At 38.9% G+C, this 12938-nt stretch overlaps 1 protein-coding gene across 1 annotated transcript in view; it reads left to right on the top strand.

Moving 5' to 3' along the window:
* Positions 1-12938, top strand: part of spock1 (SPARC (osteonectin), cwcv and kazal like domains proteoglycan 1) — a 210277-nt gene that overhangs the window by 132407 nt on the left and 64932 nt on the right. Inside the window, exon 4 of the mRNA XM_060887161.1 lies at positions 357-437. Coding sequence (XP_060743144.1) covers positions 357-437 — 81 coding nt within the window. The remainder of the gene's footprint in view (positions 1-356; positions 438-12938) is intronic.

Raw genomic sequence — 12938 nt, 5'->3', positions numbered from 1 at the left:
AGAGAAAGGCAGAGTAAAAAACAAAGCGCAATGTAGCAGTAGGGAAGAAGGACCATGTGTGACTGTGACCTAACAAAAAATGTGCAGTTATCAAAGGATTTTCTTTAGTAGAGCAAACATCACAGCTGAAGTCTGTAGCCTGGGAAAAGCACAGGCAGCCAGTGTCATTGTATATATGTGGAAAAAATCTAGGAGAAGCTCAATCATGATGGAATCACAGATTAGCATTAAAGAGATGAACAATGAGTGAAAACAACAGAACTGAAACAACAGGGTAAAAATAACCAAAGTAGTCAATATCATGCTACAGTCTCGATGAGCCTCTTTGGTTGATCAGCAGTTCTGTTTTTCCACAGAGCCAGAGAACAGGCCCAGGAGGCATGGGGAACCAGGACCCAAAACACACCCAGTGCAGGCTAAAGTGAGGGCTGATGATGGTGAGTTACTCTGGATATATTACACACATAGTTCTTTAATCTTCTGTGAAATAAACACTCATATGAAATTAATAGATGTTTGTGTGGGTGTGTGTCTGTGAAGCAGTGTCTCTGTCTGCAACTGTTAAATGAAGAATGTAGAGTCAAAATTAAATGTACTGTGATAAATATAGTCAAGATGAAATCTCACATAAGATCTAAGCTCTGTTTAGAGATTGTGTAGCAGTGTATTAAAACCGTGTAGTAGATTTGCTGTCACACCGGGAGGAGGAAGACAGAACCAGATACAGGATAGCTTCAAGTGAACAGGGTTTAATAAATAATAATACATAACAGGACAAAGGACGAGGGTAAACTGACGCATACACTGACGATGATCCCGCGCTGCCATCGGCAAATAGGTTAAACGGTTAAATAGACACGACGATTAATACATAGGGAACAGGTGTGTAGAGACGGGGAGGAGTAAACGAAGGCATGGCAGACACGTGACATAAACAGACGCACATGGCCAAAAGTCCTGACATTTGCCTAATGCAGCAGGGTTCAGATGTCAAAAAAAAGCTACAAACCTGAAGAACTGACTGCAGAACTCAAGAACAGACACAAGAACCCACTTTATGGGGGTTACTTTATTTCTTTAAGAACTCTACAAATGAAGAACTGATTACAGAAATTAAGAACTGATTCCAAAGCCTAAGCACTGACTGCAGAACTCAAAAAAAAAGGAACTTTTAAGTAACTTAACTCAGGCCTAGTTTTATAACTCGAGTAATGACTATATCTCCAAAAAATGACTCAAGAAATGACTAGAAATTATTAGTATTTAAAAACTAACAAAAATAATTGTTTTCAGCTGGAGAACTGGCCCCATTAACTCAAGATCTAATTCGTTGCATTTTTTTTAAATAATAAATAAATAACCACTCTTGGGACTAGCTTCGATCTTTTGGATTTTTTCAGTTCACCTGAACAAATGCATTACTGGTGAGTTTAGAGGTGGTTCTGACTGTCCGTTGTGCAGTTTTCCTGCAAATTTGAGCTGTGTTGTCATGGTGACAGTTGGCCTGATCAGCAGCAATTGGGACACTCTACTGAGTGGAAAAAATGCTGACATTTTACCTCTTGACTTCAAGAACCCTAATTGCACTTAAGGTTCCTTTGAATAGGTATGCTTAGGACAATAAACTCCTTACTGCAGAGAGAGTGTGAAAGAATGAAAGGGAATGGTGGGGCATGGGGTAAATGTATGAGTCATAGTAAAGTGTAGCAGAGAGCTTAATACCTCCTCAAGCGATCAGTGCAAGTGCAGTACCTCTTAAGTTACACTGCGGTTCTAAAAAGATTATAAAGCCACTAATCCAAAAGAGGATAGGTTTCAATTTGAGTCTGGTTTTGAGTCTGCCTCTGGCTTGTTGATTAGGGATCAAGATCTACATCAAGAGTTTTGATGATTGGTGTGTTTCTGTTGTTAAGAGTGCTAAAGAAATCAAACGTTGCCTTGGAATTGTTGAGCTGTCCTACCAATACACATGTTTATTGTTTTGAGCCAGAATGATGCTGATATCCATGTACTTCTAAAGGCCAAGTGTGAAGCAGCTGTGAATGTCATCGCATACCGAGAAAATGTTTGCTTGATGAGCCGTGTAAACGTTCGGTGATTGCAGTCGAGAAAACAAATGGTTTGTTTGGCACAAGCATGTATGCAAGAGACTCTTTACTACAAGTTTATTCATCTCAAAGCGTGCACTTGTTTCTTTACTGAAAAGAAAACGAGTAAGGTGCAAAGATGAAGAGAGAAGCCACTGGAAATGCAACAGGTCACTGTTCAGCAAGATATGTGTGGGCCATTTACTAGCCAGGTGTGTGGATCATGCTGCCTTCCTTGGCTGTTTGCTCTGAACTAATTAACCCACTGAGAGGCAAACTAGAGAGAAACAGCACAATTCCTTATGCGACCTCTGTCCCCAACACCTGCCAAGGTGCTACTGTTTTTATCGCAGTGCAGGTGGAATCTCATGTTGCATTGCTTTATGTAAGAAAGGAAGATGTGATCAACATGAATAATGCAATCATTGTATGCATGTGTTTCTCTTACTGACTGACATGGTACTGTAGTAACCCAGTCTCACTCAAATTATAACAGGGCTGACTGATGCAACATTACATCAGGTCGCTCCTATGGATTTATCTTCTTTTAATAATCTGTTAATTGTCTTCTTTCATCTCCAACTTTGGTTCAACATTCATTTCAGTTTTATCTCCACACATCGCTATTCTTCTGGGGTTCAATTTGAGAGTTGTTTGAGTGGCACTAAATCCCTTCGTCTTCCGTGCAATGAAGATTTTGGACCTCCACTGAGATAAGGCCGACTCCTGAATCCTGAGGCATCTACATTTACAGCATTTGGAAGACGCCCTTATCCAGAGCGACTTACATTATCTTATTTTTATACAGCTGAGCAATTGAGGGTTAAGGGCCTTGCTCAGAGGCCTTGCTCAGAGGCCCAGCAGTGGCAGCTTGGTGGACCTGGGATCGAACTGACACCCTTCCGATTGGTAGCCCAACACCTTAACCACTAGGCTACCACAGGCCCTAAAGCATCTAGAGATTTACCAGCTCCAGTTAGACTCTGCGATACTAAAGAGGAGATGTGAACTCCATGTGATCTTTTGCAACAATACAACATATGTTAGACTGTATATTTATAATCACACCCTCCAGTGTCACCCATATGAGGATGAGTTCCCCTTTGAGTCTGGTTCCTCTCAAGGTTTCTTCCTTTACCATCTCAGGGAGTTTTTCCTTGCCACTGCTGCCTGAGTCACCTCAGACTTGCTCAATGGGGATAAATACATACACATTGTGAACTAAATATATCTAATATTAATCTTGAATTTTGTATTCTATTAATCTTTATATTATTCTTTATATTAGCCTTTTGTTCTATGTTTATGATCTGTAAATCTGCTTTATGACAATGTCAATTGTAAAAAGCGCTATACAGTACATATAAACCCGAATTGAATTGAATTCTGGTGCCCATTCAAAGCCATGAGTTGCACATATGTGTTTAGGCCAGGTCAGCTGTCAGATAGCACTCACGTCCTCTAGCAAATTAAATTACATCCTGAAGACCAGAACGGCTTTCTTCCTCATTTACGTACTGTAGCAGAAACCATTTGTTTATGTCCGGGTGCTGTAGTCCCTGTCCTAATTCTAAGGCAAAAAGATGCAAGGAAACTTAACACAAAAGGCTGTTGTGCAGCAGTAATTCCCAGTATGGCCCATCACACAGACAAGAATCCCTTCTTCCCTCCAGCAGAACTGGAGAACAAGCTGGGAATTGAAAAAAAGCTTAGTTTTTTTTTTTTTTTTTTTTTTTTTTACAGAATGAAGAGTTGCAAACCTACTTTACTGTGTGAGAGTGTGGGGAGGGCATATTGCACCACTTTGTCCTAAAATAGCTTACGATTTTCTCCTCCTGCTCTGAGAAACTCTGCTCTGCTCATTATGTATCACTCATAAGATCACCTCCTTTGACACACCTATTACAACAATGTGAGAAGAGCTGCAGTGATACTCTTTCCTCTTCTCCTTGTTATGGTTACTGAAGAATATGAAGCAACACAGGAAGTGATCACAAGATAGATGAGGGTAGAGTCCTTGCCAGCGCTGATAATCAGGAGTGTCTAATCCGGCTCTCTCCTGTAGAGATGTGAGGGCATCCCAGATACTTCCAGAGGACTCCAGTCTTTTTCACTCCATCAGCAATTACTGACAAAGCTTCCTGTCAGAACTGATTATCCAAACACAGATGTTTTCTTTCTCTGTCTCTTTTCCGCTCCCTTCCTTTCTGTCCTTTGATAACCTCCTCCTGTTCTTTGTCTTTGTAATTCTGTTAATGGGATGTCACAGATAATGTGTTCTAAGCAAATAGAAATACAGATATAAACAGGAGGCACACTTCCCAGTAATTTTCACAGGGCATCTGATTGGAGGTATGAAGTGGGATCATGTGGGTTGTAACAAAAACTCACAAGCTGGCATATCTCTATTCAAAAAAAGAAAAACAACCTTGTGGGCTGATCTTATTGCAAATGTATTGCTTAAAATTATGCATCATAAAAGAGCAGATGTTATGTAATTATAGATTAGATCAAGTACCAATTCTAAAAGGGACCTCTCATGCACATTTAACTCTCAGTGTTGAGTCAGATGGGTAGGTGTGTATTGGTGTGTATTGGTGTGAGGTGGCCAACCACAGTGCAGAGACCTCCTCCGCTTTAACTCCAGAAACACATCACCGCTCACCTCTCTTCCTCTAAAGCTTGTTAAAGACATCACTTTACCATTAATTAGCTAAATATCCACCCACACATCTTTCACCATGTTTTATTAGACTGACCTCTAATTTTAATCTGTGACTGTTTCATCACCCATAAGTGAAGCACTCTGGTTTCTGCAACTTTTATTTCCTCTAATGGAGATTTCCTCCTGATGGAGTTCACTGCATTCAAAGAGCTTTAAAGTAAATTATATTGTACAATACAATATAAAGTCAATTTATTTTTCCTGCTTCAGTCATAAGGAATTGATTTATATCTCCTTTTGTGACTTTATAAGAAATGTGCCTTGATGTGATGTACGAGTATGCTGTTATTTTGTGGATGTGCCATTGTGCAGCACTAAACTGATAATGGTACATAATGTGGGCGGCCTTGTGTGGGTCCAGATCATGCAGGGCTTTTGCCAAAAAATAAGGACACAGATCTGTCTCATTTCATCTACAACAGCTCATTTCTTTCCATCTAATGGCATCTAATGATCAAAGCAATTAACTAGTCTGTGTTAATTGCTGCTGACTTAGTGTAATGATCTTGAAGTTGTCATGGCAACTCTGTATAGCAGGTGCTGATAGTATAGCCTACTGGTAGTATATTATTTTGTTTATGTGGACACAATAGAATTATATAAGAAAACACACACACACACACACACACACACACACACACATACAGACAGAAAGAGAGACAGACAGACAACTCAGTATCTACTGGATATATTTGATCAATTAGAATTTGTATATGTATGTGTATCTCTCTCTCTCTCTCTCTCTCTCTCTCTCTCTCTCTCTTTTTGTCTCTTAATGAAGGAGAGATGTATTTTGTTAACTTTTATATTTCCTCACTCTTTAAACCCTTCAGGTGCAACGGGAAATAAGAGAATGGCATTGACATTAACAACAATTATTCCTAAAGCAGTGTGTTTGTGTGTGTGTGTGTGTGTGTGAGAGAGAGAGAGAGAGAGAGAGAGAGAGAGAGAGTCTATAAGAAGAAAACATGTCATGACATTCATTGCATAAAAGTTCATAAAGAAAAATGAGACTTGATATTAATATTGAGAAAACAGTTCAGGTTTTGCATCACTATGAGTTTGCCTATGTGCAAGAGATTATCTTGCCAAGAGATTATTATGCCTATGTCCAGAGAGATTTGTACATCTTGCACACATACACTCTGGTTGATTCTGCCCTGAGGAAGAGGATCCTGTAGAGGCCAATCAAATGCGTATTTGTGTTCTTTACCCAGTCATTGGAATGAGAGTGTGGTCAGTGCTGGAGCTAAAAGGCCATGCTGTGAGCTTATTGAAGAGTTTTTCTATTACCCATTTTTATTTTTTGCTCATAATAGTGCACAAAATGTAAAAATATGTCAGGAATTTCCCCCTTGTATTTCATTATTGATATGTGTTGGTTTACGTGTGTCTTTGTTTTGATTCTTGTCTTGTCTCCACCCTTATCTTGTCACTTCTTAATTAATCACATGTCCTTATTATCACACCTGTTTTGAGTTTACCCCTTGTTTAGTTTGCATATTTAAAACACTTCATAAAAGCTGCCTTAATGGCACTTGCATCTGTTTCAGCTTCTCTATTGTGACATTAGTGAAATAATAAAAAAGTAAATTAGCAACTATTTATATACAATGTACTCTGAAGTGTTGATAACTTGCATAACTCTGGTTTCTATGTTTAACTATTGGGACTATATGCACATGTTAGTGGTTATTAACTGGTTGTTAAGGTGCTGGTTCAGGTTTTTATTATGGGACTTATTTTACTCATTGTTAAATTACTCAATGGTTAATACAAATGTTGAAAAGTTGAAAAAGGGTAAATTACTTTGCTAATAATAGCGAGGTGTGGTAATGTTGAATTATATGCTTTGTTCATGTTAACTTGGATGTACTGTCTGTAGACAAGTACATCCACTTAACCTGTACACCAGTTATCCTACTGGGTTGCAGTGAACCTGGTGTCTATCCCACAGGGCACAATTCGGGGCACACCCTCGATAGGATGAATGTCTTTTGCAGGGCACAATTTACCCAGACACTCAGACACACACTATGGACAATTTAGATATGTCAAGCAGCCTACAATATGTCTTTGGACTGGGGAGAAAACCAGAGTTACCTGGAGGAAGCCCCCAAGGTGCAGGGAGTACTTGCAGGCTCCACACACACACACAGACACACACACACATATGGCAGAAGCAGGAATCATACCCTCAACCACTAAGCCATCATGCATCCCTGTAATATAGAGTGAATCCCAAAATGATTATAGTGCTACAGAGTTCTTGCTAACTGAACCTGGACCTGATGCTCCAAGTTCTGAAACAGATGAACATAGAGGTCTGAGGAGTTGGTAGGCTGGTGCTAGGTTAGAGTTCACACTTTGTGGAAAGAAAGGTAGAGAAATTTCATTGGTTTCATTTCTCTACCTTTCTCTTTACTAAGTAGTATATTTATCCCATTTTATTTCAGCACTACCAACCATAAGGCGTTCACCTACTTTACCAGACTCCAGCTGTGAAGGTTTGAGCCCTGACCTGCCTCACACACGTGCGTTATGAACATGAACTTACTCTACAAAACTTTTATTACCTCCAAGCTTTTGTTCTATGGATGTAACATTGTCCACACTTCACAACCAATTACAGTTAAGGCACAAATTTCTAACAAAAATATAGAGCATGCAGTTTTGTTGTATTTTGTAGGTAATTAAGAAAAATAAGAGAACAATGTGGAGGAAGTAAAGGATGCAGAGTCATGAGCGGTGTCTGTTCTGCAAAGAGAACTGGAGATATTGTGTAAAGAAGTGTACATTTGTTGATTCTAGCAACTATTTAGGGATGACATGCTAAATCATTTCTAACAATAGCAATATTTTTGTTCCTATATTCCACATTAGCAAATAAATATGCGATAGATCTGAATTCAGAGATCTGGTTCACAGCTGTTATTGGCTGTTGCTGAGTTCTGTTCCAACTAACATGTCATGAAGGAGCTTGCACTTTGTAATTCATTGCAAAATTCATTTTACAATTCACAAAGATTCGTTTTAAACATGCTTGAAAATGTCTGCGCATCTGTGACAGCTTGGAGACTGAGAAAATCACACCATGGGAAGTAACAGGGATTTGTCACAGAGAGTGAGGGGTTGTTGAAAATTCCCCAAATTAGACTGTGACATGGAAATCGAGGGCTACTTTCATGTAGTGCATCAGTTATAGATTTGGTTGACAGGAGTTGCTTTAGGTTAAAGCATCCCCATGGTTCACAGTGTGTGTACTGTATATGTACAGTATATTCTCTGATCCTTAGTCAGGATGACACACATATTATACCAGTGACTATGTTGTGATGGATTAACCTTCACCCGCTGCTTACCTTGTCACTTTAAACTCACACCCACATTCTGAAGGACATAGCGAGAACATTTTCACCAGGCAGCTAGCTTATCACAGCTAGACCCTGATCTGATAATCTTTGTTTGGATGTTACACCTGTGGTTAGATCACAGCACTGCCTCAGTCATATTTTCCCATAATTATAACCCACTCTGCTGTTGCCATATCTACTGGGTGATTGTGGGGTACATATCCAATTCATTTCCCATTACTCTTGTTTGTTTAAATGCTTTTAATTGGCGCAGAGCAATTACATATGATATGATGTTCATTGCCAGATGCAGAACAGCTGGGTTAATGACATAACCTTTTAAAGTGGGTTAGAGAGATAGAGAATGTAGATATAAGTGATATCACTGCCTGCAATTAACCAGCATGAGATCATCTGTAAATAAAAGGCTCCCCAATCTGTCCCCCAATCTGATAATGTCCTCTGAGTAAGAAAGATAGAAAGATAGATAGATAGATAGAGAGAGAGAGAGAGAGAGTGAGAGAGAGAGAGAGAGAGAGAGAGAGAGAAAGAACGATAACTGACAATGACATGTAGCAATGTTGTGAAAGATTTAAATTAACTATTACCTTCTCAATTAGCGTCTACACTCACACACACACACACACACACACACACACACACACACACACACACACACACACACACACACACACACACACTCACTTATTTTCTTGTTTTTTTTCTTATTATACCACTACACTAATACAAAGCTCCACTCCATCATACATCATACACTAATCATACAAAGCTCCACTCAAAAGCAGACACACAGAGACACATGTACCCTCATACACACACTCAGAGACACATTAAATCAGCCCTCTTTGTTCATTATATCATACAGTAATCACATGAGCTCTTAACTCAAGCACTGGCATACAGAAAGAATGAGAGCGTTCTCATTTGGTGCAAGAAGCGATTTCCATCTCTTCCTGCCGTACATAATAATTGGCCCGAGTTTTTTTCATTTATCAACATTCTGCCTACTCATTTCTTCTTCCCACTCATATGCACAGATAGATCATCTTATCCAAAACGGAAAGTAACTAAGATAGCTATCAAGGCAGATGGTTAAAAAGAAAAAGCAGGCTAATGTTCTCATCTTGTACTTTTAAAATATTTCAGACTAGATGAACCCAGGTTTACAATCAATTATAAATATTATTTAAGACCAGGAGAAAAGTGAGTTTCAAGGCACTAGGAGCTTAGGAAAAGGAATTTTCTGACAAATGCAAATGCAGTGTTTCAAGTTTATGCCCAAGTTTAAGTTTTTTTATTTTCATTTATTTACTCACTTTTCATTTCTGTTCGAATAGTGAAAAATTAAAAGTCAGGCAACCTGTCCTGGATTAGCATGTATTATACAGTATATTTTGGATCTCTTCTGTTCCTGCATGTCAGGTTATGTGCTGATTCTTATATAGTCACATATTTTGGTTTTATTCTCTGCAGGAGGGATATTAGAAGTCACACATCAGTGGAACTGAAGGAATGGTGGTAATTCCACAGGGGGAGTTAGTGTGACACTCCACCTCCTTCCTAATGACATATTAACACTTCCAGGGGGAATGTTTGATGATTATGCACATTAAATCACACCAAGAGCTTTAGAGAAATCTGGATATAGCTCTTGATCCCAGTAGACACTACACTTCTGGCAAGGCTAAGCAGCAATGTTGCCTCGTTTCTTTGACCCCTGCAGTTCAAAAGTTTCCTTCATCTCCCATTTCCTGATGATTCCTTGCACGAATGCTTAGTGCAGCACCTCAGGTATTTATATATATATATATATATATATATATATATATATATATATATATATATATATATATATATATATATATATATATATATACAATATAATCTAAAATGAAACAGATTCAGAAGGAGATTCATTTTGTATTATATGTGTAATATATGTATAATATAAGAAAATACTGGAGAAATACATTGTCAGTTCATGTCAACATTTATTGTATACATCATCTTTACAAGACCTTATCAGTGTATTTCTCTTACATCCAGAATAATTGGAGTTTAATTATTTTAAGCAATCTGTTTTTTTTCCCTACTATCTCTCTCTCTCTCTCTCTCTCTCTCTCTCTCTCTCTCTCTCTCTCTCTCTCTCTCTCTCACTCTCTATGTCTATCTGTTTTAATTTTAACTGTAATACAAAAAAAAAACTTGTATTCCGTCCTGACCCCACTTGCCCTCTGGCCCCTGCTGTTGCCATAGCGACGGAGGAGGAAGTCTTTTTATTTTTCCTCTATAATAAACGACTTCAGAAAATGCCATCTTCTTCTTATTCCTGTAAAATGAATCCACTGATTATTCATTACATCGTTTCTGTAAAGAAGCAGAAAGAGAAATCGAGGGAGAGCAAAAAAGGAGATTTACGGGGAGATAAAAACGACACGGTGGATTCTTGGGGAAGTATTTGGAGTGAAATATAGTTTCACTATCATTGATAAATCGTTTTATTTGAATTATGAACTGTAATCCTGGTGAAGCTTGTTACATGATTCTGATCAACTTCACAGAGGAGATTTTCTTGAAATTAGGAAGTGTTCCTTAAAAGGCAGATCTTCTCAAGTTCAGCATGCAAACGACGTGTTTGGGGTGAACCATTTCATTTTATTTCAAGTTAAAAACTTGAAAATAGGCTTTGAGCTTTTAGCACGGGCATTAACGTCCACCATTTACATTTGCCCTTGAGACAAATTTCAAATACAAATCCATCTGATCATGTTGGAATTCGAAGTGGTATGGAGACCAGCTCTGCTGTATGGGTTAGAGACTGTAGCAGTGAGGAAAAGACATGAGGCAGAGATGGAGGTAGCAGAGATGAGAATGTTGAGGTTTTCTTTAGGAGTGACGAGGATGGACAGGATTAGGGACGAGCACATAAGAGGGACAGCTCAGGTTGGCTGATTTGGGGACGAGGACAGAGAGGATAGATTGAGATGGTTTGGACATGTACAGAGGAGGGAGCTGTTTATATTGGTTGAAGGATGTTGGAGATGGAGCTGCCAGGTAAGATGTCAAGAGGAAGGACAAATGGATGTGTTAAATGAGGATATGAAGTTAATTGGTGTGAGAATAGAGGATGCTGACGATAGAGTTAGGTGAAAACAGATGATTTGCTGTGGAGACCCCTAACGGGAAAAGCTGAAAGTAGGAGGAGAAGATACTGATTTTTTGCATGAAGGACACAAACCAATATTTGTGTATTTTACTGTATTTATTGCTGCCTTCAGAATTAGTGATGCATGTGTCTCAGATGTGTCTACAGCCTTAGTAGGCCACATTTTTTGCCCTGTATTTATTTATAAAGTTTCAGTATAAGTGTAAGATAACTTTTACACAAGAAATGACTATGTGCTTTAGGTAAATGCCAAACCAGCACTGGCATCACAGGCTCCTTCATCAAGGTGTGTGTGAATTAGGATTCTTTATGTGAAACCCACGACTTGAAAGCATATATAAGATGTTAAGGACTCGCAGTAGGTGATGAGTGAACAGCACAAGGACCTGTGTTACTGATGCACACAGAAGGGCAATCAGAAACCATTGTTACTGTCCAGGATAATCAGTAACCATCAGTACTGACAAACACTCCAATGTGAGAGTGAGTGTGTGTGTGTGTGTGTGTGTGTGTGTGTGTGTGTGTGTGAGAGAGAGAGAGAGAGAGAGAGAGAGAGAGTTGGAGAAGAGAAGAAAGTGATGTTTTGCTTTCTACAAACTTCCTGACATTCATTTTAAAACTCTGCTCAACATTATGTATGTACCTTCAACTAAAAAAAAGTAAAAGTAAAACATAAAGTGTGTGTGTGTGTGTGTGTGAGAGAGAGAGAGAGAGAGAGAGAGAGAGAGAATTGATGATAATGAGATATGTTTTGTTCTTTATGCGTTTCAATCATATTCTCAGGAGATCCAGGCAACATCTGTTTAACCAACTAATCAATTCTAATGCAGCTACTGCTTGAACAATATATTTCTTGGCCCGTAGAATGCACTGATATTAAAGTTCCATGAAATTATTGGTAATAACATAAATCAAAGGGATAAAGGAACAATAACAGCCTTAATAAATGATGCATTTTGACCTTCATATGCTGCACATGGCATTGCAGTAATGTATTCCTATCGTTAAGGCGCTGCATGGTACTCTCAAATGGCTAAAGCCTTACACACAAGACTTTGCAATGAAACAGGGATACACAAAAGTGTACAAATGCAAAAGTTAATCAGGAGCAAAAAAACAAAACAAGTGAGAAACATCAACACAATGAACCAATGACAAACCTGGGGGTAGATAATAGACCAACACAGGAACTGAAACCAAAACAATGAACACATGGTGGTGTTGCCAAGGGAGCAATGACACGAAGCAGGGACATTGAGCTGGTGACAGAATGTAAGATCAGCGAATGGCAAAGCAGAATAACTGCCCAGCTGGCATGGCTGCACTCCAGAACAACAGCAGGGCTGGCATAGAACTAGTACGGAAAGTGAGAGAGAGAAAGAGAAAGAGAGAGAGCGACAGAGAGAGAGAGTGAGAGAAAGAGAGAGAGAGAGACCATGAAGGTTATAGAGGTTAAAAGTAAGAGATGTAATTTAAGACAGACAGAGAGGGAAAGATTGCCAGAGCAACTCCACAACTTGATGTTTGTGACCTTTGACATGCCATTTCTGCATCAAGTTGCGTGTAGGTGTGGTTGCTAACAGAAG

The sequence above is a fragment of the Tachysurus vachellii genome, chromosome 14 (genome assembly GCF_030014155.1).
Source record: "Tachysurus vachellii isolate PV-2020 chromosome 14, HZAU_Pvac_v1, whole genome shotgun sequence".
Taxonomy (NCBI): Eukaryota; Metazoa; Chordata; class Actinopteri; order Siluriformes; family Bagridae; genus Tachysurus; species Tachysurus vachellii.
The sequence above is the reverse complement of the archived record's forward strand: the minus strand, read 5'-3'. Positions and strand labels throughout refer to the sequence as shown.